Raw genomic sequence first — 14,283 nt, forward strand, 5'->3', positions numbered from 1 at the left:
AACCAACGAACTGTTTGTGTCTGCATTTCCTTGCTTGGAGTTTCAATCATGCTGACTTTATTCCTTCACGATGTATTGTCTCCTTACACCATTGTGCACTAGTGCCTCCCACAGAATGGTCCCTCAGACTCCTCTAGCGTAAGGGGTGCCTCCCTTACATTATCAATATCTGGTTGGTATAGACCAGTCACTTACCTGTAACTAGTTCTTCTATTGGTCTTCTGTGCATTCACACTCATGGGGATTGGTGCCTGCACGGAGACCTTCTAGAGCTTGAGAGAAACCTTTTGGCAGTAGCCTCACCCCAAGTGTATCCACTCAGGGCATCTCCGATGGGCTTCCTGGGCCATTTGGAGCAGTGGCTCAAACTGAAGTGCGAAGGCAGGACCAGCATTGACTGGACGACGTTAAAAAAGGGCAAGGTAAGCTGCAGCGGGGAGGTGGTTGGGTCCGGGGGATGTGCATGGCACAGGTTCTGTGCACTCCCGGGAGGGCAGGGGGGTTGTTTGCAATGGCAGGGAAGGCACTGCCTACCTGCCAGCCCCCACCCTACCACTTACCCCCCACTAGCACTCTTCCAAAAAGTGGGTGCCTCCTGACAGCCCGGAGCAGCGTTGCCAAGCAAATGGCTGACGTACAAGGTGGGGGCTGGCAGGTAGGCTGCACTTTCCCTGCCATTTAAAGCAACCCCCACCCTCCAAACCAGTTCCAACACCAGTTGCTGGAACTGGTTCGGCGCTCCTAGAATAGAGTGCTGAACGGTTCCATGCACATCCCTAGTTGGCCGTGTGAATGCACAGACCACCAGACAGAAGAAGCAGAGTTACAGGTAAGCAATCCATCTTTCTTCTGCAGGGTCTCTGTGCATCACACGGATGGGATGATGGCAAGGCAACCTACGTACTTGGTAGAGGGGCAGAAGGTTCCAAGTTCCTTCTTGCATGCAGAAGGTTCCAAGTTCCCTCCCCGGCATCTCCAAGAGAGGGCTGAGAGAGACCCCTGTCTGGAACCTTGGAGAAGCTGCTGCCAGTCTGTGCAGACAATGCTGAGCTAGATGGACCGATGGGATGACTTGGTAGAAGGCAGCTTCCTATGTTCCAGCTATGCAGCAGTTCTCTGGAGGGTGACTCGTAGAACAGTGGTGCCAAAATCAGCATTGTCTCATGCCTTCAGGTCTACAATGTAGTAGTGGGCGAAGGTTGAAGACTGGGACCAAGTGGCTGCCGAGCAGATGATGTCTAGAGGGAGACCTGGGAGAAAAGCTGTGGACACAGCCGCTGCTCTGGTAGAATGGGTAAGGACTTAGCAGAGTGGGTAAGGACTCACTCGGGGGCCTAGAGCACCGTTCTTATTAGGCAAGGCTACAACACCTTGGGATATTTAGAAAAAAGAATGCAGGGAGAAATGATAAGGGTCTATAAAATCATGCATGGTGTGGAGAAAGTGGAAGAGAGGAATTCTTCTCCCTCTCACATAACACTAGAACCAGGGGTCATCCCATGAAATTGATTGCCAGGAAATTTAGGACTAACAAACGGGAGTACTTTGTCACACAATGCATAATAATAATAAATAAATAAATAAATAAATAAATAAATAAATAAATAAATATATATATATATATATATATATATATATATATATAATATTAATAATATTAATAAATAATAATAATAATTATTATTATTTACATTTATATCCCACTCTTTCTCCAAGGAGCCCAGAGCGGTGTACTACATACTTAAGTTTCTCCTCACGACAACCCTGTGAAGTAGGTTAGGCTGAGAGAGACGTGACTGGCCCAGAATCACCCAGCAAGTATCATGGCTGAATGGGGATTTGAACTCAGGTCTCCCTGGTCCTAGTCCAGCACTCTAACCACTACACCACGCTGGCTCTCAATCAACTTGTGGAATTCTCTGCCACAAGATGTGGTGACAGCCAACAACCTGGATGGCTTTAAGGGGTCTGGATAACTTCATGGAGGAGAAGTCTATCATCGGCTACTAATTGGAGCTATAGGCCACCGCCAGCCTTAAAGGCAGGATGCCTCTGAGTACCAGTTGCAGGGGAGTAACAGCAGGAGAGAGGGCATGCCCTCAACTCCTGCCTGTAGGCTTCCAGAGGCATCTGGTGGGCCACTGTGTGAAACAGGATGCTGGACTAGATGGGCCTTGGGCCTGATCCAGCAGGGCTGTTCTTATGTTCTTATGACTTTTTAGTCAAAGCAGAGGTTATCCAGGTAGACAGCCACTGAGTGAAGACAGGGAGTCCTTTGTTTGGTCCCAAATAACAGAAACAGATGAGACTTCCTGAAGGTCGCAGTTCTGAGAAGATAAAAAGAGAGATCCCTGTGGACATCCAAATAATGTCACATCCTTTCTTCAGCATTTGAGGACATGCCAGGGGTGGGGGGAGGCTGGCAAACAGATTTCTCTGGAGAGATGAAACTCAGACATTACTTTGGGAAGGGAAGAAAAATCTGGTGTTGAGGAAACCTTGTTTGTATGGAAGGCCAGGTAAGGTGTGTCATCACAGAGGGCTATCCGTTGACTCTTACTTGGCATGCCAAAGTAATTGCAGCCAGGAATGCTGTTTTGAAAGATAGCAGTCAGAAATTAGTAGTAGTGAGAGGCTCAAGTGGCCTGTGTGCCAGATGGAAAAGTACCTGGGAGCAGATAGATCCTAAGAGGAGCTAGTTTAGAACTCAGGGGAAACAAATGATCTAATCCCTTCAAAATATTTTTTACCACAGGTAACTTGAAGAAAGAGCCTCAAATGTGATAGGCCAAAACAGTGGCCAGACGAATCTTTGAAGATAAATAAGATATTCCTTGTTTATGCAAAACAATAGTTCAGTAAGGAATGAGTCTGTGGAAGCTTCAACAATGATGTTCCTCTGCAAATTTGATGTATGTTGGCCTGATATAGCTGGTGAATGGATGGCTTCTTAGCATTGTATAGGGCTCTCTGAAAGTCAATGCTGTGAATGTTCAAGATTGGGAATTCCATAAGGTCAGTCAGAGACTGCGCACAGGTATGGTATCAATCTGGGTTGCAATGTCAGCATCTCGGGTTGGTAAGGGAGATGCTGATAGTTCCTTCCTACCATGTCCAGAAGAAATGTAGACCAATATGTGCCAGTATGCAACTTGTCTGGTCAGATCAATTTTTTTAAAAAATACCCTGACATGGAGATGAAAGGGTGAAAAATATTCAGGAAGTTGGAAAAGGAGGGTCTTTGGGATGCTGCAAGAATCAAATGATTGAGAGATGGATCTGGGATGAAGGTGCCAGATCCCTGCAGAGACAGAAAAGATAGAGAAGCCCAATCCTAGATAACTAATTTTTAGTCTGGTGTAGGGTAGAATGGCTGCAGTGGAAGCCATCAGTCCTAGCATGTGGTGAATCTGATGTTCAGTTAATTGGCGTGACATCAATACACGCAGTGCTGCTTGCTGGATATACCACATTATTTGGACCAGAAGAAAGGCCAGTGGGATCGTGGAATCTAGATGAATACCAACGAACTATATGGATTCTGCAGGTTCTAAACTTGATTTCTGAAGGTTTACCCAGAGGCTCAGTTTCTGCAATAGCTTTAAGGTGACTACTATGTTGCTCTGGAGCTGTTCTCTGGATGGAGCAATGAGTAACCAGTCATCAATAAATAAGAACAATAAGAACAACTAGATCCTCTGGCAGTGAAACCCATAGGACCCTATGGAGATTTGGGGGAAAGGTTAAAAATTTGTTAAAAATCACCTGCTTTCCATTTCTTTTGTGGGTTAGGTGGTAGGTATCACCCATCATGCCCTACCACCCAACCCATTTTCGTGTCCTTAGGAGCTACCCATGGGGAACAATTGGGTGTTTTGAGTTCCCCCATTGTTCCCTATAGCCGGAACAAGCTGCACTCACAGAGTGCGCACACAAGTTTTGCATTGCAATTTGCAATGCATTTTGCAATCCTGCCTTGAAAAACACTGCAGAAGCACACAGCAAAAGGGAATCTGTCTTTCACAACACAGAACACACATTTCAAACATAGTCCAAAAATGGCCCCAAAAGAATCACTGACCCAGAATCCACTGCCAGCCACAAATCATTGGCACAAATTGCTCTCTCTCTCTCACAATTATGACTCTTTATGTTCCTAGCATTGCCACAGCTGCCACAGCAGCAACCTTACTTAGCAGGAAGCAAGGCTATAAGCTCAACTATAGCAACTTCAGACACATTTTGACTGAGTATATCTTGCAACGCAGATTGCAGAGAAGACCAGAGCAATGAGTGAAGCATGTTAGTCCCAAGGCCAGACATGGAGCTCATCACAGCAATCACCAAGAAATATCACACAGACACAGACACACAGCTTCCACCATCCATTTCTCACCACAACACTATCTCACAAACAAACCAAAGCACAACTCAAGGAAGGAAGGCACCCAAGTTCTGTCTTTGTCAATCTGAGATCCAGCAATACCAGATAGTTATAGCAGCGATAGCACAGCATATTATACTTAGTGCTGAGATACAAAAACCACAAAATCGAACCTTCCTTCCTCCTCTCCTGATGTATTCTCTTCAAGAGAGGCACACTCTAAGGGCTCCCTCTGACTCCCAGTCCCTTTGAATACATTTTGAAATTCCCTCCTTTTGGGCCCCTCCCTCCCTCCAGACAATGGGGACACAGTTGACAATGACAACATTTGATTTGTATGATAACAAGCCAACCAAGAAGCAGGGAGATTGCAAGCCAATCAGAAGCCAGTACCAGAAAACCAATCAGCAAGGGAAAAACAGGCCTCCAACATGGTGCTCGAAATGGTGAAATGTTTCGATCGAAATGGGGTTGTTTTGTTCCAAGCTCAAAACAGGCTCTTTATTTGAAGGATGTTTTGTTCCAAGCTTGAAATACTCAAAACAGCCCATTTTGAGATGAAACATTTCAAAATCAAAACGTTTTACATATCCCTACAGTGAAGTACTTGGAATAAAACATTGGTGGAAGTTTTGGTGTACTTTTAAAGTAAATTTTGGTGTACCTTTGGTGATTACAGAATGGACTTCCTCCTGAAGTGGAGCCATAGGAAGTGTAGTTTGCATCTTGGAGAAAGGTGGAGCTTCCGTGAATTCTATCCCATATCCTAGATGGATAATGGCTAGAACCCACCTGCTGGAGGTGATTTTTGCCAGAAGCAACAACCGTTTGGAACTTAGGTAGTCATGACCTCTTGGCGCAGGTTGGCTGCTTTGACTTGAAGGCAGGTGTTTTCATAGTGGAAGCTGAAGCCAGTTTTCAAAAGGAATTGTAGCTTTTACTCTGGTATGGTTCCTGGTGAGCTGGAAATCTTTGCATAGATAGCATCATATGAGTCCATGGCCTAGATCTGGAGGAGTGAAAAGATTATTGTGAAGAGGTGATGGATTGTGGTGCTTTCAAACTCACTCCAAGATCTCATCCTTCTTTTCTCCAAAAAGATGCTCACAGTGAAATGGCAAGTCTTTGATCCTTGGTTTACCTTCGGGTTTTAGTGTAGTGGAATGAAGCAATGAGTGCTTTTGAAGAGAAATTGATGTGAAGATTGCCTGAAAAGTACAATCTGTGGTATGTCTTGCAAAGTGTAGTTGCTGTTTGGTGAGCTGGAGTCCCTCGGCTAGGAAGACAGCTGCTGCCTCCTTTTGATCCAGTTGCCGTATAAAGTTGATAATTTCTCACAGATAAAATGACTGTAGTGTGCCATGTGTGCTTGATAGTTAGCAATTCCAAGTTGAAGCCCTGCTGTAGAGTAAGAGTGGGTGTCTGCAGGACTTTTTCCAGCGGGTGGGCAAAAGCTGCAATCCCACTTACCTGGGAGCATGCCCCATTGAATTCAATGGGAATTTCTCAATCGAGGGGGCAGGCAGGGAGCTGCCCCTGCACCCCTCTGACACACATGAATGACTGCCAATGGTATCAAGATTTTTGCCATCCCTATCCACAGGAGCCAAAAGTAGTAGATGTTTTAACAAAAAGCTACAGTCTTTTGGCTGGGTTCTCTGTGTTGGCAGCACAGAACCTGGCATTTCCCAAGCATGTTTGGCAACATCCAACAGAATGGTATAACAGGCAGTGATGTTGGCGTATGGGTATCACACTTAATAAGGTTGAAGACTGAGTCCTTAGCAGAAGCAGCGGACTGTTGTATTTCAATGCCTAGGGCAGAAGTCATATGCTCTATCTGTTCCAAGTTAATCAGAGTATCCTCTTTTGGGGATTCGGGTTAAGTGTCTGTCACCCATTCATTAGGAGACTAACCTGAGGATATTTCCTGTGTTCTAGGCCTCAACTGCATTGACAGAATCCAAGCACTGATCAGGATTGAGCGGTAGAAGATAGAGGCATTGTTTCAAAAAACAGTGGGACTAAGTGATTTTGATTTAAGGCTTGAGGTGGAGCCTGAGTTTGTTTCACTATAATAGTGGCTTTAGCCTGGATCCTGCTGCTGGAGTCAGGAGTCTTAGAGGTGGACTGTGGAGCGTCCCTTTGGCCAAGCTTTGAATGAAGCTGGTCAGTGTGACCAGGGCACCTTAGTGGCTATCCTGGTGGCCGTAATCCATGTGAGGTCAATCACTGCAGTCAGTGGGCAATGTTGGACTTTGATGATGTCAGTCATAAACACAGGATGGGGATCTAGCTCAAGATCTAGTACATTGCCGGTGATGAGGTGACGCACGATGGTAGTAGGACTTCTGCTCCCTATCTAAGAAGTCTAGACTGGTACTGATCTCCATAGATGTGTCTGGAGTTATCATGGTGGTAATAATCTCAGTGACTGAGATGCTGGAAAGCATAATAGAAATGTGGCCTCATTCTGGAGAGGGTCAGTCCCATGATTGGTCCCATGTTATTTCCCTTTCTTGAGATTGATCAGTTTTTGAGATTGAGCTGTGTCAGTGGTTGAATGAAAGTCCAGGTAACGGTTGTTGGGCTCCGAACCCAAAGGAATATACTGGACATCTGAACCCTCCTCCGAGGCTGGTTCTTCAACAACAGGGCTAGGCTCTGAGGCATACACTGTTATAGTCGGGGATTGGTTGCATGGGAGAAGCTGTTTTGGGGGGGAAGGATCAGAAGGTTGAATGGACTCCACCATCATCATCTTGGCTACTTTAAGCTTTAGCTTTGGAACCAAGTCCTAAGAACAAAGTAGATGGTGTCAATACTGACTAGGTGGTATTGGGGAACTTCAGTATCAATGATTTTGATACAGATTTTGAAGGTGGACAATAATGGTTTTGGCAGGTGAGGCTGTGAGCAGGCCCACTCACTATGGAGAACTCAGTACCGAGGTGGATGTGTTAGTCAAATGAGTGGATCTGAAGACAGTTTTCACTGTGATGAAAGAGGTCGATACAGAAGGCTTTGGTTGCTGCTTCAAAGATGCCACATAAGGTGAGGCAGTAATGGCAATCCTTGTTGACACTACTGGCTGTGCTGGAAGAGCTTGTTCCCACAATAGAGATTGAACTTAAGATGCTCTGATTTGATGAGACTGCCTCGTGAAACCTTGACAAACAGAGTAAGAAGCTACCTTGTGTTATTCATCCAAGCACAAAAGACAGTTAGAATGAATGGTCAGTAACTTCACAGCATTACACAGCATTCACAGTAACTTCACAGCAATGGTCAGTAACTTCACACCTTATGAAAGTGGTTTCCGCTAGCACAGACTAGAGGACAGGCTGGGAACAAGGAAGGGAAGCAGGGGCAGAGGGAACTGCGAAGCCAATAAAAACACAAACCAGAAAGTTAGACTAGGTAGAAGAAAATGCAAAGAAAACACAAGACAACTGAAAGTCAACTTTCACCCTCACTGCTCTATTTCTAGCTGACAACGGTGCAAGGAAGTCGCCCCTAAGAGGCAATCACTGCATGGTTGTTGAAGAACTTAAGAGCTAAGTGTGTATGGAGTGGATACATTTGTGAGTGGAGCTTCAGCCAAAAGTTTTATCCCAAGCTCTAGGTTTTGATGCAGGTTTTGTGCAGACATGAATACCTATCAATGTGATGCACAGAAACCACAAAGAAGAAATACAGCTTTCTCATAACAAATATGAACTTCGGCAACAATCATGCCACTAACCAAAATGCCAAATCTCTCACAGCACCCCTATTAAATAGAATACTAGTTTTAAAAGGAAGTGCATTTAATAAACATATAAATGTGAGAAATATATGAATTTTTGGGGGTGGTGGTGGTCAAAGGAAGAGGACTACTTGAGAGTTTTTATAATGGACACTGAGACCCTGTCCTCACCTCATATCTGTTGGCAAGAGGACCTGAAAGAGACCAAGACCTTCCCAGATGATCTCCAAGGGATCCATAACAGTTGCCCTCCTCATCTGGCAGTTGACCTGTAAATTTTTCGTCATAAGGGCAGCCTTGGGGCGGGGGGAGAGCGCAATTTCCATCATGGGAAAGGGAAAGGCTAATTCCTCTGCCACTGGTCTTGGTAAAAAGCTCCCCACAACCTGTTGCTATTCAGTTTTGTGTGGGTTTTTAAAAACCGCCTACTGCCATCAAGTTTAGTTTGGCATAGAACTGCCCTGATTCAGTTTTCTAATGTCAGTATGATCCCCAGTTCACAAATGTGAAAGATGTGTGCTTGCCAGCTGAAAAGGGGTGAGGTTTGGAAAGGTCAGTGGGTTCCAAATTTTAAAAGCTTGAGCAGCATTACTTTATAAGGGGTGAAACACAAACGTAACAGTTACAATCTGAATCTTTTTAAAATCTCAAGTTCACTTACAAATTCACATTTATGAATGCATTACCCACAACTGATAACCCCGACCGCCCTTTTGATAAAGGAGGGGAAATGGCATGAGCATTTTGGAAGGGTGTTAATTAATGACATAATTGGAGTATGGTATTTTGCATAAAAGTCATGGTAAACATGTGTGATTGTATACTAATTTGTCTCTCTTTTTTGCCTCTGTTGTAGTGGTTTAAGTGTGAAATGTTGTGCATGATATTTCAGAATAGCATGCATGTTAAAAATATGGCTGCTGCTGAAGGCCATAATGGAGGGACAAATGGAAGGAGAATGGTGCAAAAGGCTTACTTCTGGAACTATGTCAGTCACCTGAAGATTCCCTTCTTGCCATGGCAGGGAAGTCAAACTGGATATCAAGCATATTACTACACTGTTAGCCTGCACTGTGAGTGTGCTATTGAGCTCAAATAGCCAAGCTGATACAAGTACACTTTATCATCTGTATGCTCTGTAATGATCTTAGAAGAACATTACTTTAATTCATGCTTCATTACTTATCTGGATAATTAATATACAAATAGGTCATGACTGTGTACTGCAGGGTCTGAGATTTTTGGTGTGTGTGTGTGTGTGTGTGTGTACTTGTATACTGTATATTGTGTGTTTGTATATTCTGTAACTTTAAGTTCTAAAACTTAATTATTCAAAACAGAATTAAGATATCCAAATTTGTGTCCAATATTTATGGCCAAGAAGATAAGGCATAGGCACTGAAGACTCAGGTGCCATCTCCTTGGTGTCCCATAGTTCAGAGCTGTACACAGGATTCTGTACACAGAGCTGTAACCAGGACGGTCATTCCACAATTTTATCTGTAGCTGTCTCATGAACACAGTATCAGTTTATATTATAAGTACTGCTGTAATTCATCTTTCTAGAACATTAGACAAGTCAATATGCAATATGTACTTTAATAAGAATAATGTTTAAAAGGGCCAGTGCAGAATCAAGGATTAAGAGGAGAGAGAGGAGTGAGATTGGGCCTGCTGGCCCAACCTCCCAACATCCACAGACCACTTTGAATTCATTGCTCGTCTCTTGAACCACTCCATATCTTGTTGATTTATTCTAATTATGCATTTTGCTTGTTAAACCCACTGGGCAAGAAATCTAATGCCTCTGTCTCAATAAACAAACTTCAAGTAGAATGGGTGGATTTTTTTTTTGTTTATTTTGCAAAAACCTGCAAACAAGTATCAACAAAAGAGCACTTAGGTTGGCGCATGAATTGGTATGCCAGAGGAGCTCTGTAAAACTCTACCCCCAGAGAATACACTCATTTTGTCTTCTAAAATTTAGGTCAAACTAGATGTGCTATTAAATGCATCATTGGCTTTCTGATTTTTGTAGCTTTAAGAACCAAACCAAACCCAAACCAAAGCAAAGCAGCTAAGCCAGTTGATCCAGATCTGGATCAGCATCATGTCACAGGAAAAAAGCACACAGTCTGCCCCTCCCCCTCATGTCACAGTTCCATTCTTCAAAGATGCATTTAATGTCATGTCTAGCCAAATAATTAGAGGGCCTTTTCAAACAGTAAAGCACAATAAAGCAACTGGGAGTAATGCCTCCTTTCCAGATAACATGATTTAGTGCAGAATGCACTAAACGAACAAAGGGTCTCGGAGAGGCTTTGTTTTGCTTTTCTCTTTGACACAACCCCAACAGCTAGTTAGTTTGCAAAAGCTAAGTACAGGATGGATAATGTATAAAAAAAGTATGACATGCAAAATATAAGTCCTCTCCATGGCAAAGGCTAATGTTAAAACAGACAAAGAGTTACAGAATCCACGTGTAAAAACCCAAGTCTTTTGCTTGCCTCAAATTTCTAGTTGCCTAGTTTGTTTTTTCTAGAACCTTCCTGCATAATTCTTTGCTGAATAATCCTTTTATTTGCATAGCTACTTTCAACCCTAAAAGACTCAAAAGAGGAGAGGAGAGAAATTGATTGTACAGGACATACATACAGTGCCTTCCAAATCTTAATCAGTTGTTTATTGGTTGGCAAACAAATTTCACTTTTACAACAAATATTAGTAATGAGGTCATTCAACTTGGCGACCATACAAAATGCATCATAAATTAAAAATAATAAAAAAAAGAAAGTAGAATCTGTGCTGCTAATTTGCCTCCTGGGAAGGCCTACGTTACTTTCAATCTTGTCAAATAAATACATTTCCTGTTAGGAAAATAATGGAAGGATTTTTTTTTTTACCATTTCAAAATAGTTTCTTTCTTTTTTTAATATTTGCTATGAGTCAGTTCAATTTTTTAAACCACTGCAGTAAAAATTTCTAGCTTGGACTCCCGCAGGGACATGCAGAAGGCTTGTAATTACTCTAAAGCTATCCAGACTTCTAGAAGGTACCTAATGCCATGGTGAAGAAGAGCTGCTTCCCACAAACACTGCAGCGTCTCATCAGTTGTGCACTGTAAACATAAACATTTGTCCAGCTCTCTAATTTGTAAAACGTTTATTGGCAAATTTATAGATTGAATAAAGAAATACAGTGTTGGAAAAATATATATCAGACTATTGAAGTATGGTGTGACTGAATTGATAGAAAAAAGAGTTTTAAAGTGAATTCCTTTATTTTGCCCAGTGAAAAAATTTATGGAAAAATGGCAAAAAAGGACATATGAAAAATCTTGCTCCTACTGGTAAGACAAACTTGCAAGACCAGCACAACAGAAAAAAGTTTGTTTGTTTTTCCACTACATTAACAGGGACGCAAGTTCTGGCGGAACAAAAAGCGGACTATATGTGCAATGCTAGTATCTGTACATTACATAGGAATTGTTCCATTTTTTTCTGCCATTAGAATTATCATCAGTTAATACAGCAAAACATAAAAATATGCCATGTAGCATACAATTACAGACTTCCCTTCTATGTCATTAGGTTTTTGTTTGCTCCACAGCTAAGTGAGCTGTGGTTAAATCAAGTGGTGAGAGACCAAAAAACTACTATGTGATACAGATTGAGAATATCAGTTTTGCTATTTTTGCTTCTGTTTTGTGCAGCACTCCAACCTAGATGCATCATTGCTAGTTGTTTCAAATGCACATTTGGCCTTTTGTAAATCAGGTCCTTGTTTTAAGAGGAAGAGAGCATCCAAAGATGCTGAAACAAATACAGTATAATTTGAGAAGGCCACGCAGTGGCCCATTTCCTGTTGCATCCCTTTCATTAGCATACCAAAGTCTCTCTGAGTTGGGGGGCAGTTGGGGGGGGTACCAGGAGAGGTGGGGATCACCGCAGTTAGCATTCTTCCTGGGTGGGCCTAGAAATCCCAATAAAAAGGTATGAGAATTGTTTGTTGTTTAGAACAGCATGAAGTGGGAGGACACATAATATTACCACCGCTTTCATTTAATTCCAAACAGTAATCCAGGTGTTGGACAAGGGCATTTGTTTTGTAAAAACGTTTGTTTAGCCTTCTATAGACTAGTGACCAAGTGAGCTGGTCCTTTGGAGGTGTCTTCTGATGGGATCCCATCCTTGTTTGGTGGGACTATAAATCCATCACTGCTGCCTCGCCCCAGCTGGTAGTAAGTGTGTAGCTGCTGGACATGGTTTCTGGAGCCCAGGTTTGGCATACTCTTATAGTATACATCATCAGCATCACCACTTTTGGCTGGAGGAGGGTCGGTCTGAGTGCTGATGGTGACGCTTTCTGTGTTTGGCATGCCGGTCAGAGTGGGCATACTAGTATAAAGAGAATCCCTGTTAGGTGACTGGAGATCTTCTGTGTGCTCATTGGTTAGCAAGGGGAAAAAACTCTCACTGTTGTCTTGTGGAATCCGTCTCCTGCTGTAATGGTGAGGCTGGTGGTTCTCTGCAGAGTAAACTCTTGGGGGCAGCAAAGGGGCATCTGATTCTTCATGGATTAGTTCCAAGCCCAGACTCTCTTCTTGGTTGAAGGAGTTGGCATCGTCGAGAACAATGGCATCATCCTCACTCCCACTGCCTAGATTGTTGACGAGTTTGTTCATCAGATTCCGGTTCTGTTCACTGGAGCACTCGTGGTTGTTCAAGTAGGAAGGTATGTAGCTGGAAGTAAGTTCTTTCAGAATCTTTTTCTCTAAGGCAGTCTCACTGTGGTCATAGCTATGGTCAATGATTTGCACACAGTTGCTCAGGTACTCGCTGCTGGCAATGCTGTAGCTATTGCCGTGGTTACCATTCAGTGGTAGAGTATCCATGACACTTGTATCCCTGGCATTGTTCAGAAGCCCCTCTGAAAAATATCACACAAGAAAGGGTGACTTGTACCAAAAGGTAATACATGTGGGTCTTGCTCCCTGTGGAGCAATGCAATGCTGTTTGGCTACATTATACAATAACCATGCAAAAAAAGAAAAAAGAAGGGGGGAAAGGAAGGAAAGAAGGAAGAAATTGAAAGAAACAAGTACATAAATAATAGGGCTTGGAGGCAAGGAAATCCATCCTAAGAGAAGCTTTTCCAAGACTTTGTGGCATTAGAGCACTGGCCAACATCCTGACTAAGCAAGCATCTGCACAGAGCAGTGTGGCATTCCATGCTAAGGCTGACTCTCAGAGATAAATATTCAAGTGGTGCCAACAGCTGCAGAAGGAAGGAGAGCTAGTTATCCCCCTGCTGCCATGTGCAGCCTTAGTATGGATTGCAGCACTGATCTGCAGGCACTTGATTAGTCAGGTTGATAGCCACGGTTCTGGTTGATGACTGACATACTGACTGAGTCATGTGGTACATGTGTGCAGTGTGCTGCGTTCCAGATTAAAGCTGCGACAGCACTTGTGCAACCCTCAGGGAAATATTTTGGGGAGTTAAAGAGGCCGTGCACTTGCCGGGGAGGGTAGGCGGACTGCAGGGAAGGCAGGAGCGCGCCGGCCTTCCCTGGCAGATGACCGGCTGCTGCTTTCCACGAGTGGCAGTGCGGCGAAGGGAGACTCTGGAAGTGGGAGGACCTCCCACCTCCTGCATCCCAGGGTATGTGCACTAATCAGAGCAACCGACACACTCAGTGTGGCTGCTCCATCCCCCGGCTCACTGCCGGAAATAGTGGCAGGCCGGGGGGAAGCCATTTAACTTGGTGGTGAACTACAAGTTTGCTTAACCTCGGCTAAATGCTGGGTTAAAAATGGGGCTTGGCGCGGGTGCAGTGCCAGGAGCAACCTCGCTCCCGGCGCTTCACACATGAAGCCTAACCCAGGCTGGCCTGCCCTAGCCTAGCTTAGGCTGCACATGTGACTACCCTTAACGAGTGCTTCAGAGTGAAGAGGGAGATTGGTGAAAATCAGCCCCCACGTACAAGCAATGCTGTAGCTTTAGTCTGGAACATAGTGCTGGGCATGTGCTGCATTACTCAGAATGTCAGTCATTGTCTTTTCACCCACTGAACAAAAGTGTCTTCTACAGAATCCTAGCAAGCCAGTTCTTGGCATGATCTTGCTTAGCACAGCATTACATACGTTCA

General features: G+C 43.8%; 1 protein-coding gene across 6 annotated transcripts in view; it reads right to left on the reverse strand.

Moving 5' to 3' along the window:
• Nucleotides 1-10,789: 10,789 nt before the first annotated feature.
• The window catches only part of ADGRL3 (adhesion G protein-coupled receptor L3), a 753,570-nt gene continuing 750,076 nt past the window's right edge, over nt 10,790-14,283 (reverse strand). For 5 of the 6 annotated variants that reach the window (XM_053298072.1, XM_053298069.1, XM_053298068.1 and 2 more), the window contains one exon: nt 10,790-13,061. In XM_053298072.1, coding sequence (XP_053154047.1) covers nt 12,262-13,061 — 800 coding nt within the window. In that variant the 3' untranslated portion in view covers nt 10,790-12,261. The remainder of the gene's footprint in view (nt 13,062-14,283) is intronic. The other variant, XM_053298073.1, reaches the window with a different exon arrangement.

The sequence above is a fragment of the Hemicordylus capensis genome, chromosome 2, assembly GCF_027244095.1.
Source record: "Hemicordylus capensis ecotype Gifberg chromosome 2, rHemCap1.1.pri, whole genome shotgun sequence".
In the NCBI taxonomy this organism is placed as follows: Eukaryota; Metazoa; Chordata; class Lepidosauria; order Squamata; family Cordylidae; genus Hemicordylus; species Hemicordylus capensis.